The 20,112-nt window shown below is 37.3% G+C and overlaps 1 protein-coding gene across 3 annotated transcripts in view; it reads left to right on the top strand.

The window, feature by feature from the left end:
* The window catches only part of AEBP2 (AE binding protein 2), a 54,231-nt gene extending 43,562 nt beyond the window's left edge, over window positions 1-10,669 (top strand). The window contains exons 6-9 of one of the 3 annotated variants that reach the window (XM_068401053.1): window positions 662-729; window positions 6,870-6,983; window positions 7,245-7,311; window positions 8,621-10,669. In XM_068401053.1, the coding sequence (XP_068257154.1) occupies window positions 662-729; window positions 6,870-6,983; window positions 7,245-7,299 (237 nt within the window). In that variant the 3' untranslated portion in view covers window positions 7,300-7,311; window positions 8,621-10,669. The remainder of the gene's footprint in view (window positions 1-661; window positions 730-6,869; window positions 6,984-7,244; window positions 7,312-8,620) is intronic. The other 2 variants (XM_068401055.1, XM_068401054.1) reach the window with 2 other exon arrangements.
* Window positions 10,670-20,112: the final 9,443 nt, after the last annotated feature.

Below are 20,112 nucleotides of genomic sequence, written 5' to 3'. Positions count from 1 at the left end.
AAACTCTTACCAGTCGTCAACAGGTCTTTGACATGTCATATGATTTGTCATTCATACAACAACAGTAGCACGTGTACTCTCTACAGTGTTAAGGGTCCTCATTATGTATGCATTAAACGATCTCTGTAAGCCTTTGCTGTTGCCTCATTCAGTGCTTGGTTTAGGTATTGAAAAGGAATGAGTAAAGGTTACCTAGAAAATTATACATACGGTGTGTCCAGATGCCAAAGCATTTGTGAGAGAAGATTTTATTCTTGTGCAGTGCTATAATCAAACTATAAGCTGCATCAGTTTCTTGCATCTTCTGTAGACGTCTTGTGGAACAACATGAGCATTTGTAGAGGAATACATGTTCTTCAAAGCTTTTGGAGTAGCTGCTTAAAAATTTGAACTTTTTTAAAAGAAAGACGACTATTTACAGGATGCAATTTTTTCCCAGGGACAACTCAGTAGACAAATGTTAAAGGAAAATATTAAACCTTGCCGAAAATGGCTTGAGTAGTGATATGTACATTCTACCTATATGTAGAATTAATACAACTTTCAAAGAGTAAAACAGTTTACCTTTTATGAATGTCCAGTTGAACATGAATAACAACAGATTTTGAGAAAAAAAATCTGCAGATTTGGTTTTAATTATGATTTATGTAATTATTATCAGGTAATAGCTAAAAGAAAAGAAGATTCTGGAAAAATAAAACTCTTGCTTCATTGGACACCAGAGGACATGTGAGTATATTGCTAGTGATATGATACAGGATTTAAATGGGGAAGGATTTACAGTGGGGTAAATGAACTGTCTGTCACTAAATTATATTATGCATTTGAATATTTAAAGTTCATGTTTAAAAAATGCCTTTTAAAAAGTAGTTTAGAAGTTTAAAAAATAATAAGCAATGCTTTAATTGATTTTTACTTTAGCTTTCACATCTTTAGACTCTGATACCAGTTCAGGTAAATTTGAAGCTGTATTTTTGATGCATTTTGTCACTATGGGTATTAATAACAAGGTCCTCTAATTACTGAATGGGGAGTTCAGGTTGGTTTGCCAGCCATATACATGAAGAAGTTTATCCCTGAGACAACTTTGTTTTACCCACTGATTCATCATGATCCTAAAATACTTCTAGGTATTGAAAAATGTACAGTCGTCAGTGTAACAGTAGAACTACAAGAACCTTTGCCCAGGTGCCATAATTCAACAGTATAATAACCACAGTTGGCCCTTTAATGTATCCATCTCATATTGCTCCTTCTTTGGATACTCTCACCAAAGCTTGGAATACTCTTCCAGCATATTTGGCTACTTTTTTCTCTTTTTTTTTTCCGAAGTTCTGCCTTGTTCCAAATGATTAGCCTTGCGGGTAATGCAGGATGAAGGTACTGCCCTTAGGTAGGCTTGGGACATATGAAGTAGTAAGTGTACTTCAGAAATAATTTATGTGCTACTTTGAAATAGCTGAGATCTCATCTCTTTCTTCTGGCACAGAAAAGAATTTATATGTAAATATTTTGATCTTAATTATATAGAAAAGCAGAATAAATGTTTGGTTTGCACTATGCTGAGGAAGAGCAGTAAGCAGAGTAGTTTCAGGAGAGGCAGTAGCTGTATGTTCCGTGTTTTCCACAAGTTTGAAGATGATTAACTTCTTTTCCTTTTAAAGGTAAGAGTAATTATAATAGAATTTATTTCTGGGATGCATACTCCTGCATACCAATTCCTGGATCCATAGTCCTGCATTCACATGAAGTTACTGGGACGTTTAGTTCACATTAAGATGGAAGTTACTGAGACATTTAGTTCACATGGAGATGAATAGTTGGTTAGCGTTCAAGGACTGCTTCTTCCGAGCTCAAGATCAGAGCATCCCAACAGGTAGGAAGTCAAGGAAGGGTACCAGGAGACCTGCATGGTTGAACAGGGAACTGCTGGGCAAACTCAAGTGGAAGAAGAGGGTGTACAGATCGTGGAAGGAGGGGCTGGCCACTTGGGAGGAATATAAGTCTGTTGTCAGAGGATGTAGGGAGGCAACTAGGAAAGCTAAGGCCTCCTTGGAATTAAACCTTGCAAGAGAGGTCAAGGACAACAGAAAGGGCTTCTTCAAATACATTGCAGGTAAAGCCAACACTAGAGGCAATGTAGGCCCACTGATGAATGAGGTGGGGGTCCTGGAGACAGAGGATAAAAAGAAGGCGGAGTTACTGAATGCTTTCTTTGCCTCTGTCTATACTGCTGGAGGCTGTCCTGAGGAGCCTCGGACCCCTGAGGCCCCAGAAGAAGTCAGGATAGAGGAGGAATCTGTCTTGGTTGATGAGGGCTGGGTCAGGGACCAATTAAGCAACCTGGATGTCCATAAATCCATGGGCCCCGATGGGATGCACCCGCGGGTGCTGAGGGAGCTGGCGGAAGTCATTGCTCGGCCACTCTCCATCATATTTGCTAAGTTGTGGGCAACAGGAGAGGTGCCTGAGGACTGGAGGAAAGCGAATGTCACTCCAGTCTTCAAAAAGGGCAGGAAGGAGGACCCGGGTAACTATAGACCAGTCAGCCTCACCTCCATCCCTGGAAAGGTGATGGAGCAACTTGTTCTTGGTGCTGTCTCTAGGCACATCAAGGATAGGGGGATCATTAGGGGCACTCAGCATGGCTTCACCAACGGGAAGTCTTGCTCAACCAACTTGATAGCCTTTTATGAGGACGTAACCCGTTGGATAGATGATGGTAAAGCTGTGGATGTGGTCTATCTCGATTTCAGGAAAGCGTTTGACACAGTCTCCCACGGCATCCTCGCAGCTAAACTGGGGAAGTGTGGTCTGGATGATCGGGTAGTGAGGTGGATTGTAAACTGGCTGAAGGAAAGAAGCCAGAGAGTAGTGGTCAGCGGGACAGAGTCCAGTTGGAGGTCTGTGTCTAGCGGAGTTCCGCAAGGGTCGGTTCTGGGACCAGTTCTATTCAATATATTCATTAATGACTTGGATGAGGGAATAGAGTGCGCTGTCAGCAAGTTCGCTGATGACACAAAACTGGGAGGAGTGGCTGAGATGCCGGAAGGCTGCGCAGCCATTCAGAGAGACCTGGACAGGCTGGAGAGTTGGGCGGGGAGAAATTTAATGAAATATAACAAGGGCAAGTGTAGAGTCCTGCATCTGGGCAAGAGCAACCCCATGTACCAGTACAAGTTGGGGACAGAGCTGTTGGAGAGCAGCGTAGGGGAAAGGGACCTGGGGGTCCTAGTGGACAACAGGATGACCATGAGCCAGCAGTGTGCCATTGTGGCCAAGAAGGCCAATGGCATCCTGGGCTGTATTAGAAGGGGTGTGGTCAGCAGGTCGAGAGAGGTTCTCCTCCCCCTCTACTCTGCCCTGGTGAGGCCGCATCTGGAATATTGTGTCCAGTTCTGGGCCCCTCAGTTCAAGAAGGACAGGGAACTGCTAGAGAGAGTCCAGCGCAGAGCCACGAAGATGATGAAGGGAGTGGAACATCTCCCTTATGAGGAGAGGCTGAGGGAGCCGGGTCTCTTTAGCTTGGAGAAGAGGAGACTGAGGGGTGACCTCATTAATGTTTATAAATATGTAAAGGGCAAGTGTCAAGAGGATGGAGCCAGGCTCTTCTCAGTGACATCCCTTGACAGGACAAGGGGCAATGGGTGCAAGCTGGAGCACAGGAGGTTCCACATAAATATGAGGAAAAACTTCTTTACGGTGAGGGTGACCGAACACTGGAACAGGCTGCCCAGAGAGGTTGTGGAGTCTCCTTGTCTGGAGACATTCAAAACCCGCCTGGACGCGTTCCTGTGTGATATGGTCTAGGCAATCCTGCCCCGGCAGGGGGATTGGACTAGATGATCTTTCGAGGTCCCTTCCAATCCCTAACATTCTGTGATTCTGTGATTCTGTGATTCTGTGAATAACTACATAATTAGGTAGGACATGCAGGTTTGGAGGCCCTTTCTTCAAAGGAACTTCAGTTTTACCAGGAAGATATCTCTAAATTGGTAGAATTCGTTAGGTAAGGATGTCTTAAGTTTCATCTGAAATAGTCGTAGTTCATGCAACTAATTTTTAGAACAAGGGGATTTTTTAGAGTCAGTGCTGCTTTTAAATGAGTGGGATCATGATGCAAAGCCTTAGCATAACAGAAATTTACCTTTGCTTTGGTGAAGTAGTTTAAATTACTCAGTTTTGTGGTGTCCCAAATTAGTCATGTGCAGTAGTGTGAACTTGGCAGTGTGAATCTATTATAACTTTTATTTGCAGAGAACTAGAGTTGCTGATAACTTATCTGCAGCAATATTTGGCATTTTGGTGCAATTTTAAAGTGTTCGTAGCTTTTGCTGCTCATCGCAGCACTTGTAGACTGCAAGTTGAATTGAAACTTGGGAGAGAATAACTAAAATGCTCTAGTAAAAAGAGTAGTTTTTTGCTTCCTCTTAGGACAGCTGGTAATACTATATGCAACAGCATTCTGAAATTATTCTTATTAAAATATTACAGATAAAGACAGTTAATTGCATTTTAAGATAAAAAGCATTTAAAAAGCATATAACAGTCTGGGAACGTGAAAAGTAAATTAAAAAAAATCAGTACTTTTTTCTAATGCAGAGTCAAATCAGATTTTGCTCATGCAGATGAATACAATTTTAGAATATCTACATTGGAGAAGACAAGTTACTCAGTAATGTTAAGACATGCCTGATAAAATGCAGATTTCGCTGGTCAGGTCAAAGGAATAATGTGTTTTATATTGATATTCCTTGCATTTGTGGGTTGGGTAGAGGGTATATTTCCTGCACTGAATGATGTAGTTTTGAATTATTGAGTATTCGGTAGATTCAATTTCATCTTGATTATTACAGTTAAGAATAGCAAATACAAGGTACCATGGCTCATCTCATCCATCTGTCTTACACAGTAAATGTACTCACACTTTAGAAAAGTTGAATGCAGTCATGATCATTACTTTCCATTGTGCTGAGCTATTCTTCAGCCTTTCGGATGGAGCTAGTAATAATGATTTAACTTTTTCTACTCTGAGTCATCCTGAGAAACTGTTAAACTACTCCAAGTTATCTGTACATTCAGTATTTTTTCAGGAAAATAAATAGTAGTCTTTAACCCATTTCCTGTACAAGAGGGAAGTAACTTATAAAATTTTTTTTTAGAGCAGGATTTTATTCTTTGTGCCAGTACTTAGCTTACTGAGTTGTTGTCTTTATTTATATTTCAAATAGTCTTTGCATGTGAAAAGTTTTACTGTTTGCTGTTCGTATCATTTTACATCTGCAGCATATAGCTTCTACTAAAAAGGTCTTCCAAATGTTGCTTGTCAAAAAACTGGCTTTGGCTTTATTTAAAAAAAAGTCTTATGATGATTTGTCGCCTTTCATGATCTGTATTAAACCTTAGAAGATATATAGAGTGCCTCCTGGGTGTGTCTCCCCTGCCCACCCCAACCCCCCGCTGCCCCATTGTTTTCTTTTTTTCTTCCACCTTCATCTGAAAAGGGAAAAGTATCATTGGAGAAACTCCTTTTCCTGCTGGGATAGAAGTTCTCTATTTCACTTCATTTTTAGGGTGGCTTACCCAAAAAAATGACTTTGAGTTACAGCTGACTTTCATTGCTGAAAAACAGAGATTCAGTTTAATAATTTGCAAAAGTCTGTGAAATTGCATATAGCTTTGGTCAGAGAAAGAACTTTCATTTAGATAGTCTTAAATGTTGAGTTACTCAATTTGAAACTTGTTTTAAAATGTTAGAATTCTTAATTACAAACTTAAATTTTTTTCTTCCCAACCTGAAATTAATTTTTGGCTCCTAGGTCATGTAAAAAAAAATGTATATGGGCTGAAAATTATATCAGAGGGTTGTTGGATTTTGGTTGGGTTTTGGGGGGGTGTTTTTTGTTTTTGTTTTTTTTTTTTTTTCTTTTTGGGGGTTTGTTTTGTTTTTGTTTTTTCCTTCCAGTAGTGGAAGTAAAATGGATCGCTTGTTTGTTCTGCACAGGCTTGGTCAATGCTAACTTTTGGAAGGAGGCAGGAAAGTGGGTTTTCAGTAACACACTAATGACTTCTGCAAGCCCAGTGCCTCTCTTAACCATGTGTTACCCGAAAACCTCAGCAGGGCCTTAAAAACACAATGTGCTTTCAGTAAAAGAGGCAACAATGCAAACCACTCTGAAGTAGGCACGTTTGGTTTCAAACCAAGATCAATTGTGTATGTTATCTCCAGCCCTCTTCCCTGAGTTTCACTGCAGGTGGCACTGAAGCAGCAATTCCATTTAATGCGTAAAGACCAAGTTTTATTCCCTCTCACAATGAGAACTGTTACATAGCCGAAATATTTTGTGGTGATTGCCTGGATTTCCTCAGCAGATAATCAAACTATTAACTTCAGCAAAGTTGGAGCATTTTGACATTGAAAGCTTTGAACTTGGAGCAAGCAAATTAGTGTAACTCAAAGCTCAGTGGCTGCAGTATATTCTGGCCTTTACTTACCTTTTTTGACAGCATCAAAGAATTTTATGCCCAGTAAAATAAAGTATTTTCAAAGATGTGGTTTTTTCCCTGCTCCTCATTTTCACATTAAATTTTTAAAATGGAGAATGTAGTACCATTATCATTGTATGTTTAGCTTAATATTCCTCTAGAATAATCTAAATTCTGTTTAGTATCTTTTTCATACTGAGAACTTGAAAATCTTTGAAGTGTAAAGATTGGCTGTCTTTTCCTCATTCCAGTGAAGATGCTTTTTAACCAGTGAAATGTGAAGATTACTTTAAAAAACTTCATATGTACTAGTTTACCGCATAATTTTATGGTAAGAAAAACGGTTGATCTTTTTTGAATATTTTTATTTTATTTATTCATAGTCTGCCTGATGTGTGGGTAAATGAAAGTGAGCGACATCAGTTAAAAACTAAAGTAGTTCATTTATCAAAACTACCAAAAGATACTGCCTTGCTTCTGGACCCAAACATATACAGGTAACGTCCTAATTTTGAAACTTTCTTTACTTAAATATATCTTAAGCCTCACTTAACTTTTTGACGTTGGAAAATCAGGATTGCTAATGCATTATGCACCAGACCAGGGAGCCTCAATCCTGTCAGCGTCCAGGAGTTAAGTACTGGGGTCTTAAGTTGTTTCAGAATTACTTAACTTCTTGAACTGAACTCTAGTTACTGAGAAACGGGGAATATGTGTATTTACCAAGTGTATTTTACTTTTTTGTGCTTGGTGTACAGAAATTCTAGTAAAGGAGGTACATACAGTGGAATCCTGAAAGATCACTTCTGTTAAGATCACATACTGGTTTGTATACCAATTTTTTTAAAGTCCAAATTTATCTTTACATATTTTATATTCAACTGTAATACTTGCAGTATTACCTTGAAATCTGTACTTGTATACAAGTACTGTTATTTTTTAATACAAGATTCTTTGGAGGAGGACAGAAAGGGACAGTACATGTTACTTGTTTTTAAACTGCATTCACATTTGTGTTTCTAGGACTTCCAATTGGCTTCTAATCAATCTTGTTTCTAATAATTTCCTGATCCCCCCCCTCTTTATTAGTATGCTCACATAATTGTCAGTACCCACGGTTCTGTGCGTGTACAGTTTTTAAAGGTAATCTGAAATGCTTAATTCACTCTTAAATTTTTGAATGTCCAAATATACAAATATACATATCTATGACTTATATTAAACAGTCGTGAAAATGGGTCAGGGAAAAAAAAAGTTTTTTCTGCCATAACAGAAGTTCAGTGTTCCTATGTTTCTTCCTTAACATCCAGTGACCTAGTGTCTAAAGGAGTAACTAGAACACTAATCTGAGGTCTTGATATACAATAAGCCTTTCAGTTCACCTTTAATATGCAGTGTATTTCACTAATCAAATTAATGAAAACTTGTTTTACAATATGAAAATAAGTCATCATACTATATCTTCTATCTTTGTAAATGTAAGTATTCAAAATACTTACTTTAGTAGATGAATTACTGATGTTAACGGTAAATCATAAAAATATTATGAGGAAATTGGATTGTGTGTTTTAAAACTGCTTAACACAGTGACTGTTTTATAATCTAATTTAGGTGTTAATCATCTTTATATTGATTACCTTTGCAGAACTTGATACATTAGTTTGATTTGAAAAGGAAAAAATAACCTTTTAAAATAAAAATGTAATTATCTTTGGTATTAAGTCCTTGGAAAAAGAGCAACCCTTTCTAGCTCTCCCAAATAAAATTAAGGTCCCCTCACATAATGTACTAGATTTTTAGCAGTATAGATCAGTGTGTGATTAAAAAGAACTTTGGGGCCAACTGTGGGAGATCAAAGAAATAAAGTTGAAGACCAAAACTTTGGAAGGGAAAAAAGTGGTTAAGGGAATTCAGTGAGAGCTATTAATGTCATGCTAAAATGATGACTTCAATAGAAAGTTTGAAATAATTATCTGAAATGTACAACAATATGGGATCATCTAAAGTGGCTTTCAGTTTTAATCAAATTAAATGAAAGTAGATTTTATATAGTCATGATTTCATAGTATACTCTAGCTGACTCAAATTTACATCTCAGGATCTTTATGTAAAGCTGAACTATCTTCTTTTACAGAACAATGCCCCAGAAGAGGTTGAAGAGGTAAAAACCAAGCAAGTGGGGACACCTGCAGTCTTAGTCACTGACAATGGATTTAGAAAGAAAGTTGCACATTAGTCAAATCCCATCCTTTTTTTTTTTTTCTTAGATAAATATTTATGCTTAGTGTAAACATTCTGTGAATGAAGTTGATGCTTCCGTGGAATATATTAATATATTACTGTATATCCACATTTTCATGGAATGGTACAGTGGGAGACTGAGCAAACACTCTTCTGGCAACTTAGTGGAACAACTAAAAGGCTTTGCATGCTTGCTTCTTTAAGCTGCTTTTTTCTTTAGTGAATACAATAGTTTATATTTGATGAAAAGAAAAAGTAACCATCACCATTTCCTCACAATTCCCAGGAGAACTATTAACAAGCTATTAGGCTTCTTGTCAATGTTAACTACATATAACACATGCCAGACAATAAAACAGCTACCAAGGGATTATCCTGTTGCCCTTTGAGTATGGTGGATAGTAATCATTCGTCATTTGTAATCTCGTGTCCTTTTGCAGATCCCTAAAATATGTTGGATTGTAACGTTTAAACAAATGTTGATGGAATGCTTGTCTTTTCCAATCAACTATGAATACATATAGTACGGTTTACAGATGTTAAAGAGTGTTGCAGTATGTCTGACCCCCTTTTCAGGAGTAGTGTAGTATGTTATTGAGATCTGCTTTTATGTGATCCGTACCAATGGATGGTTTTTGAAAAACCTCTACATAAGCAGTTAGTTATATTGGTGTTTTATTTTACTTTTTTGACCCTTTAGGATCCCCATTCACTTGTAAAGTATACTTTTTTTATTTGGCCTAATGTTTTCTAGATGTAAAGAAAATGGTATTTTTTAAAAAAAATAATCTAGAAATTGAATCCTTTATGCACCAAAGTTGGCTTTGAAAAGGAAAGTAAAATCATTTTCTTGCTTAATAAGCAAGAAACCATGGATTTTTTTAACTGACAAATAGAGATGTGTCTAACCTGTTAGTCTTTGTATGGAGACAAAAATGTTGCATATAGATAATAGGACATTGCTTGTAAATATTTCAGCAGATTTGTAATATATTTTTATATTATGAAATGTACTGTAGATGTTTTTCTAGAGGCATGAAAGTTAAAATGTATATATTATGGTAGAAATAATATTGAAGGATATTGTAATTCACTAGTGCTGCCAGAAGAATTGTTTAAAAAAAGCACCTTCCTTAACAATAAAAAAACCCTTCTTTTACATACCTAAGGGACTATATATACTACTGTTAATCTGTTGTAAGAACAAAAATACATTGAACATCCTTCCCAGAAATCTTAGAGGGATGAATAGTACCCATAATTAATTCATGGCACTCCTTTCTAATAGTGAACATGAAATTAGTTTTTTCCTTGCTGTTGGAAGGAACTAATATGTAAAATTTGTATGGATATTTGCAGTCAAACTGCAGAGTTAGTCCTCCTTATTGGGGAGGAATTTACTACAGTGAAACTAATAACCAGCAGTTTTTACACTAAATTTTTATTAAATAGAATAAAAATTAAAGTAACCCTTTGGTTGCAGAAGTGAGCATATCCTAATATAATACAAATGCATTCTGCATTGGTACTGACATGAGAGTCTTGCTTAGCTCCAGTGGGTTAAAAATGTTACTTATATACACACAAAAAAAATCATATCAAACGAAATGAAGTGCAGATTAAAAGCACCACTAATATAAGATGTTCTGGAATGGTTGTTTAATAAGGGTATTATTCATAAAATCTGTAGTGATGTGACTTTATTTTTGAAAAAATGCAGTGTTTTGGTTTTGGTTTTTTTTTTTTTTTTTTGCTTGAGCACTTCACCTACTGCTTTTTCTGTACCTATAAAGTAATCCGTAATCTTTGTTTCTTTTTTTGAATTTGTTATAAAATTGCCAAATAGAAGTGTTTCAGATATAGTTTGTATTTGTATTTTTTTAATTTTATTGCTTCATGAGTTTCTTGTAAGTCATTTATAATTGACAGATGATTGTAGACCTTGCCTGAGTATTTTTTCTAATAAAACAAAGCAAACAAACCTCATTAGCTTCAAAATTGTAACATTTCGATGAAGTTTTCAAAGATAAATATAAAAATGTCGCTTTTTATTTCCCCTGTAAGTAGTAACATGCGTACCTTTACAAAATGGGGGATTCATGGATTCAAGTCGTATATTGCTCATGTAAATTGTGATTTTCTTTTCTTGGATTTAAGAAAAGTATTATCTGATGTTCTCATGGTACAGCTTCTGCCTTGGAAGGAAAAATCAGTTTAAATTCAAAACATCTGTGAACAAATGGATACATTGGAATTAATTAAACTTTCCATAGTAGTCAAAAGGTAAGTGGACTTCTGGCTGTTTTTTACCTTGAAGTTATCAAAGAGAATTGCTGAAACTATTTGTGCTTGAAAGTTGTTTGTATTCTACAAATTGTTTAATTACTTGGTGATGTTTTGTTTCAAATGACAGTCATGTCTCTCTAAAGCTCTGCTTCAGTTCTTGTGTGTGTCCCCGGATGAATTTCAGTTTTGTTAGAGTACCAGGTGCACAGAACTGGCACAGCACGCTGGGAGACATTGGTCACTTTGTTCTGAAAAAAATCTTAACTGCTCTTATTGGTATTCTTGAAAACTGTTAATGAAATAATTGGCCCCTCCCCTTTTGAGTAGTTTTATGTGCTTTCAGGGTGTAACATTCAGAGGTTTCCTTCTGTCTTTCTCAATAACATTTTTTTTTAATAGATTTTCCAAATACCTATAGAATGCATTCCCTCCCAGCTGGAGTGTTTATTTTCTTTGTGAAGAAATGTCACCAAGACAAACCTGTAGTTATTTTACCCTTCACTGCAGTCTGTTTCCAGACTGCTTTAATGAGTAACTATATAAATATCCTAAATTTATACTTTTTTTCTTAGAGGTTCTGTATTATCTTTAACACATTACAGAAGGTGAGCAAAAGAAAATGACTAATTTTACAGTTAAATCATGGCAAAATACACCGGTGTATCTACTCCACAAGGAGAGGCTGAGTGAGCTGGGCAAGTTCAGCCTGGAAAAGAGAAGGCTTTGGGGGAACCTAACAGCAGCCTTCCGGGACCTAAGAAGTTACCAAGATGGTGGAGCCAAGCTTACTTAAAACTGCACAGCAGGAGGATGAGAGTCAGTGGTCATAAACTGAAATGGGAGACTTTTTTTTCACTATGGGGATAGTCAAGCATTGGAACAGATTACTCCCAGAGATTCCAGAAATCTCTGTCCTTGATGGTTTTCGAGATCCAGCCACATCTCTGAGCAGCCTGGTCTGGCTTCAGTGTTGTTAGTGTTGCACTGAGCAGGAGATTGGACCAGATGCTCCCTTGGATGTCTGTCCCAACATGAATTATTTTGTGATTCGGAACTAAGTAGGTTTTCTCTTCCAGCCCATGCGCTCAGGAAGACATCAGCTATGTTTAGATCACGTGAGCAAGCTGTTCATATCTTCGTAGATCGTGGCTAGAGCTGGAGCTGTTTGAATTGAAAACCAATCAGCTGTGGCAGTAACACAAGGAGCCCCACCTGCACTACTGTTTTGAGCAATACAATGGAAAAAGTATTTTAAAATCAAAAATATCCATTTATTCATACCTGTTTCAATAAGGCCCCTTTTTCTAAAATTCTATGTGCTTGCAGTTATGTAAACCAAATTGAGACTAAAAGAATGAATACTCATAATACAGCTGTGGTCTCCTAGTGCTTATAATGAGAAGAATCAGGTATATATATTAGAGGTGAATCTCTCAAAGTATATTTATGAGAAGAATTATTACAGTGCTTAAGGGGTTCACTATTGTAATCTCCAATATTTTTTCTAACATAGGATGAACTAAAATCTGACCAACAATAAAACCTCATACTCCTGGAAGATTAAGATTTTTTTCAACAATCTGTCGTGTTTCCCTGAATATAGATGGCAAACTAGAAAAAACAAATAGATTTAAGTATGCTGTCAAATCTGAAGTTATCTCCTGGAGCGGGGAAAAAAACAGAGATTAATATTTTGTGTTTAAAGCAGAACATTGGTTCTAGGAGACAGGAGCTGTGAATTTACTCTTTCCGGGTAAGAAACTCTGGTGATGAGCGTAGACCAGTGTTGCAACCTGTATTTTTGGATTTTGGACTAGGAATGGCAATACTGAGAATTTGCTCTCCAACTGTATTACAGCAGCTGTACTTACAGTGAAAAATTCTCCCCAGACTATATGTCCATATGTCTTAATTTTTGTACTACAGTATACAGTACACTCTACAGTAATCTACAGAGTATGTACGTTTGGCTTTTGGTGTAGCTTTATCAAAATCCTCTGTAATCAGTGCTTTGTATTTCTCTTCATTTTAATGAAGTGTATAGTTGGAATACTGTTGTCTGCCTCTTAATGCTTTGTAATCCTTAAAATTTAACCAACTTGCTTATGTTTTCTGTCTGGTACTTTCCATGCTAATCCATTTACACTATATTATAGCACACAGTAGTACAAGTACAGAGGTGGCCCAAAGTAAAGTTCCGCGTGTACCCGTAATTCTTGTGTGCCCTAATTTTTGAAAATTCGTCTTACACTCTCATCTTAAAGTACTTTTATCTGTAATTTCTTTAAATTTAAAGATTTGACAGTATATACCAATTCCAGTATATAGCATCTTACCATCATTTTCAGGGGCAACAGCAGAATTGGGAGTTATCTGTTGAGACCCACAAGGCTCATTGTGCTGAGCTATCGTATTGGAGCTAGTAGAGTAACTCGGACCAATAGTGGATGTTATCTTTCATGCAAACATGGAACAAGAGGGGTAGACGGAGATGCTACTTGGTAGCTGTTGAAGACTGAGAGTTAGTAATACTGTGCTCAGCTCTAGGCTGGAAGGAACTGTGATCTAGTTATCTCTTCTAAGGTTCTATGCTTAGTTTTTTTTTTTTCTTTTCTCTTCTGTTTTCCAATATTTTAAGGAAAAAAGCAATGTTCTGGTCCAGTGTTATTTTGCTGTCAGCTGTACATCAAGTTTCTCGTATTTATTTACCTTTCTCTCACACATACATACGTGCACTTCCATCTCTCTTTTCTAGAAGAGAGTTAAAATCAAGATGTCTTTGATGTCACAGTGTAACTTACAGCAGAATAAAGAAATGTAGTTCTAAGAGTAAAGAGAATAAAATTGTGTTGATTACATACTAAAAGTGGGCTATTGGTTGACAGCCAGTTATGGGTAGATTAAACTCTTGCAGTTGTTTGTGAAGATTAATATGCTGTGATTTATGCTACATTATTTGTTTTTACAAATTCTAAAAATGGCCCTTTTCACCCATGTAAATCCTCCTTGGTAGTAGAGTAACAAATAATAAGTAATATGATAAATCTGTTTACTTCGTCCCAGATGAGAGATAATTGCTGATAAGCATACCCTTGGGTTGGCTTGCTTACAGAAGATTTGAGTACTGTCTACTGGATGCTGTTCATAAGTTTTGTCAAATTTTAATATCCTTTTGTCTTAGTATTTTGCCTGTGTGTGTAGTCTCAGTGGAGGATGTAAGATCCCCTCATATATTTACTGTGAAGAACTGCCTCAGATTTGAGACAGTCAGTAGCCCTTCTAACTAACAAAGGGAAGCAAGAAAATGTAGTCAGCAATGTTTGTTTGGTGGGTTTTTTTTGGTTTATGTTTGGGGTTTTGTTTTGTTGTTTTTTTTTCTTACTTGAAAGTGTGTAGTTGTGTTACATTTAAGGAGATGTTTACTGTATTAGGCAGACAGGTGAATCTAAATGGAAATGTTCCTCCTTCCGTAATACTTGCTTGTGAGAACAGCTGTTTTCAACAATAGCCAGCAAAAGGTGTGAAAGATGTTTCACCATAAGTTCCAAAGGGACTTACGAAATACTTGAATACTAGTAACACACAACAACTTTACAGTCAAAAGCTAATTCCACGATAGTACTAAACGTTTAATGCCACTGACCAAACTCGGAGATCTTTGAATGTCATTGCTCAGTCATGTTTTTTGGCTTGTTCCATCCTTGTTCTGTCTAAGCTCGCACAGCTCAGTGAGACTTGTACAAGCACACGGAGTCTGACCAATACCTTGCTGACTTTAGAAGGACTTCATTACGGATATTTGACTTGTCTACCTCTGTTCAAATCTGTTGCCTGAAACCCAGACTGTGAAATCGGGGAATGGAACATGATGTTGCTTGTGATTCATTTAAGCCAAAATGCTCAACATGAGCCACTTAAAGTTGTCTAGGCACTGAAATATATGTTTGGATTTACATAATTTCAAGGCCAAAAAATTAGTAAATATGTTGGTTTTGCGAGCAAAGCATTGGAATGTGAGATTAAAGACTGCCCTTAAGCAGTTAAAGGCATTTTATTAAACAGTTTGAATTTTAAACACTTTTACTTTCTAGTGAATATGAGGGCTGGGGCTTGGACCCTGCTTGCTTTTTTTCTTTCTTCATGTCATAAATATTCTCTCCTAGAGCATGGAAAATATGGCAATTACACTTAAAACACTGTTTATTGCACAGCAGATGTGTGCATACAGCAACTGTAGCTGGAAGCCAAAGTATTTAATTAGCAGTTGCCTGCAGCTGGATTCTTTCTTTCTAAACAAGTGGGGAGGTGGGGAAACATAAAAGGACGTCAAGAGACGTTCTGCTGACAGGGAGTAAGTTTGTGTGTAATCGCTTATTAAAAATTTTGCTCTGCCTCCATACTCAGAGCCATCATGTGGTATTGCTGCCTTTTCATTGTGCTGTGCAGTCATTGATGAGTTTCATGTCCTCACTGACCAGATAAATGTGCTGCCTCATTCAAATAACATCTGATTGGGTTGTATAGCCTTAAGAAAGGAGGATGATACATACGAAGATTTTTTAATAGTCTTGTACTCATCTGTTAGTTTCATCGTAGCTGTTCCCTCTACAGTTGTTGAGAGCTTGCCATTGTTTTGAAGGCTGAGGATTTATGTTACAGTCAGATCTGAGAGTCTGGGAATACCTTCCTTATGGATAAAACCATGTGGGTTTACTTGCTCACATATTATATACATAGACTCTCAAGTTGTAACATAGGCTGCATAGGTCAAATCTATGGTGACAGTAATTTTTTTGCATGTTTCACTTCTCATTGACTAGTTAGTAATAGCTTTTAAAATGAACAGATGAGGATAACAGTTGCATATATTCTGTAAAAATTTCAAAGAGCTGGTTTTCAGGTGAGAAGTGGCCTCTGTCTTAAAATGAACTGCATTTATTGTTGTTCAGAAGTGAATTATTGTGGAGGAAATCACAAAACAAAAACTTTATCTTGGCTAATGCCTCATCTGGGTAATCTACTACGAGCTGTACAAACTGCACGTTGTAGTTTCTGATGTGTTTATCTCCTTGGTGTCCTCTTCCTTCCCCCCCCCCCCCCAATGTATTTGTTAATTTTAATCTTAGAAGGTATTTCATAATTTAGTAACCATTATGTGCATTCCAATGGAGCTGATTTCAGCAATAGAAGAAGGCAGAAAGATATTTTAAGCTGGAAAATGGTAAGTAGATGTCAAGACATGCAGCCACACTGCAGTTTATGGAAAGTATAAGTGATGTTCCTGTCCCACCCCACTGTTCTCCAAGATGCTGGGATCCCACACGTCAGAGGATGCATCTCCATTGTATGTGGGTTTTAGGTACAAATTTAATTTTGTAGCAATCTGTAACCAAAAGGTGGCAGCCGTCTACCACACTGTGACTATGCATAACTGTAATATATCACTTGGTAGTGATATTACTCTAAGGTGTTTAGTTGCTTTTCTAAACCAATCTCCTGGTGTGCAATTTGTTGCCTTTCTTGATATGGGATGGAATTATGTATTACTGTTTTAATAGCTCTCCCAACTGTCTTACCGGTTGGTCTGTATCGCTCTGATATTGCAGAGGAGAATAGAAACTGTGTTCTCTTTTAATAAAACTGACTAATAAAAGTGAAAAGAAATGTTATATTTTATTATCCAAGTACTGAAAAGATTGAATTCTGTAAAATGTGGCTGGGTAATTATGGTGCTTGGTCACTTGCTTGTCTAATTTCTTTTTCTTTGCCAGTGATGCCGGAGATTACACTTTTGGCCACCTGATTATTTTCCTAAAGGGGCACAATGGGAAGTATGTTTATGGAATTCTGTATTTATTGTCTAAGTAAGTTGCATATCAAACTTATTTGTTTAGGTAATCAATCAGTGGGTTTTTTTCTTTTTTTTTTCCCCTTCCCTAAGTAAAAAATCTTGCAATTTCAGCATGAATTTAAAAAAGCAACTTTAAGTTCTTGCCAATTGCAAAACCTTTCAGATTAGTATTCACCCTAGGAGGTCAGATAAAAATGCTGCTAGAATCAGGATCATGGTTTCTTTTGTATCTGAGTAGTCCTTTCAGATGGAAGATGAAATTTTTGTCCATAAAATGAGTAGCCACGTACAAGGCAGGATTAAAGCAAACTTCCTAAACTCAGAGCTGCAGTTGCCCTCAGAATTGTCCAATAGCAGCAAGATGTACCAAACCTCCTTCTGTGCTGGTATTCATAGAACTTCTCTGAAGAAAACCCTTTTTACAAAAAGTGGTGTTGGTTTGTTTTCTACTGTATTTCTTCGATGGTGTGCAGTCCCTAATGGCTTTTGATGCCCCAAAACGTTGCTATGCACCTAGTGTTTTGCAGTAATCACCTATGTAACCTTTATCCTCTAGTAAATGAATGGTGATGCAACATAGTTCTGTTCCCAGTAAGAAAGGGAATTACTTTGCATCTGTTCAAGACTAGTGCAAGATAATGCAGTAAGCAGAGCTGACATATAGTGTCTTTCTTGTTTGTGCTTAAAGCCTGAATTTTTAAGCTGGCATTTCAGAATCTGTCTTGCATGGCCAGATGTGAAAGAACACAGCAGTGGATGGGTTGTGCTCCTCAGGAATTGTAGATCCTGAGCCTTATCTCGTACCAAATCTGGTTTCAGCCCTCTCTTCCTTCATTCAGCAGTTGTCTGGGAAGTGACAAACACTCTTATTACCCTCTCTGTAGCTTTCTAGGGATTCTGGTAATGTTCATTGTCAAGTTTCTGGTGTGCTATACTCATGGTTATCGTCTTAGGCTCTTTGCAGTCTCAGCTAGAGATCAGTACATTGTGTACACCTGGATCATACTTCCCAGTTTCTAGTCAAAATGATGAAGGCTAAAAATATGTGAACAGATTAATGGCAGATAAGTCTGATGTGAAGGCGATCCATTGACCTAGACTTAAATCTCACTATTGCTATGGCAAGGACTTGCAAGGAGAAGGTGGTAAGATGGCTGTTACTTACACAGCCTCTTTTCTCTGCTTCTGCAGATCCAGTTCTTTATTTGATGGTGAGTAAACATGAGTTTGTGTTTTTTTGGCAAACATCTCAGCTATGTAAGAATTTGTTGAGCCAAATTCAGTGTTGCTGTTCAACTCGGTTGTCAGCCAAAATGGGTGCAAAATATTGCCAAAGCAGAAGTATAGAATTTCTGTGCTTGCTCTGCCATGATGTGAAAGGCAATGGATGATTAACTGCATAAAACTAGAAATAATAATGAGTCACAGTTGAAAATTGGATTTGGATGCTTTTTGGGATTTTTCCAGTGATTTAAAGCTAGGTTTTTTTTTTTTTCTTGGCCACATCTGTTTGTGCAAAGTAAGTTGTTTTCTAATGATCCAAGTGGTTTTGAGTTCTTATTTGTGTTAGCAAGGTGCTCATCAGAAGTTATAGAAGAAATCAGATTGTCTTTTGGTTGGAATTCATGATGCAAGTTGTTTTTTCTGTTTCTACAAACTGTCTAGTCAGCATCCTTGCCAAAGCATAAGGTGCATTTACTCTCTGTGTCATTCCCCTCGCTGCTCCCAACAATAGTGGCGTCGCCAAATAATCTTTAGGTTTTAAAACACTAGTTTTATAACTCAGACAGCTATTTATTGTTTATCCCTGAAATATTTCCTGAATGTAAGCACACAAGCAAATGCTGAGTAACTAAGTCATTACTTGCATGCGTATCACAAAGCCCAGTATCATTTCATGTAAGTGATAATTTGAATCATAATTATATGTGTGTCCATGGCCCTTAACTAAGTGTTTTGTATGATGTACTGTGGACTTTACAGTGAGATCTATTTTGTTGTAGTTGGCACAGCTAAAAGGAGCACAGTATTCCTATTATTTTTTTCTTTTAACAAACAAATCCACTGGTTGATGTGTGATGTACACATGACAGTAACCTGGCAAGTGGTGGTGGGCATGTTGCTAGATACTGGCTGCCTGTTTAGGAAAGGTTCAAGCTTTCATGGAGCTTAGGAAACTCTCTTGAAGCTACAAGTCAGTTATTGGTGTATCTTTTTTGTGCGTTGTCACCATTTGTTTTCAATTATGGATGACTTTTTCCAAAGCTGATTTCATTCCAAGCAGTGCCTGAGCATGAGGTCAGTCAGGAGAAATGATTGCTTGGGCAGGTTTTATCTTTCCAGTGGTTAATTTATCACTTCTGTAAATAAAAGATAATCTGGGCTCTGCATTCTTTTATATTTCATTGTTAAACCCCTGCTATGCCAAAGAGTAGAGATGGGCAAGATATTTTGCAGTCCTATATAGAACAAAATTGCCAAGTGATAATCCTGTTTTATTCCAGATGGATGAGGTGATCCATTTTGCATCCACCGTAATTACAGTTTATGAAGCAGCCAACTCAGTACACAAGCTGCCATCTGCACTTCATCAGTTTCTTTTATAACAAGGGACAAAGTTTTAGCTGTCAGTCAGACAGATGATGTGTGTTTTGAGTGATAGTATATTTTAAAAGTGAAAATCCGAAAGTCAACATGTTCTTCTGTTCTTGCATGCACTTTCTTCCTCTTTCCCTCTTTGAAGAATAGTTGGCTTCAGTTTGGGGGCTTTTTTGCTATCTTACCACAAAAGCAACTGTGCTGTTTTTTCACAGAAAAGGGGCATCCACAGGAAAGGATCAAATGATTCGCAGGTAAAAAGCATAAAATGTGGCCTGACGTTGCCAGTTTACTTACATTCTGACCTCCCAAGCTGACCTTCATTACATTTCCAGTGCTAAAGCATCATCATCCCTATATGGAGGCTTTTCAGGACAAATCGGGGTGGGGGTGGGTAGAGTGAAAAACAATTAATATGCACCTTCCATTGGTGTCCGGCACTTTTTCCCATGGGATGTCATAACTCACAACATCATTACTCCAAATTTTTCTATGTGTTTTACTGCTGCTGCAGTCCTCCGTGTTTCCTGAGACTCCCTTTCTCTTTGTCTCAGCTGTGCTGCAACTTCCGAAGACACCAGTGACAGAGCAAAGGATTTGGAGGCAGAAGACCTGGGTTCTATTTCTGCTTGGATTAGTAAACTTACTGG

The sequence above is a fragment of the Nyctibius grandis genome, chromosome 5 (genome assembly GCF_013368605.1).
Source record: "Nyctibius grandis isolate bNycGra1 chromosome 5, bNycGra1.pri, whole genome shotgun sequence".
NCBI lineage: Eukaryota > Metazoa > Chordata > Aves > Nyctibiiformes > Nyctibiidae > Nyctibius > Nyctibius grandis.
Note: the sequence above shows the minus strand (reverse complement) of the source record. Positions and strands in the feature narration are given on the sequence as shown.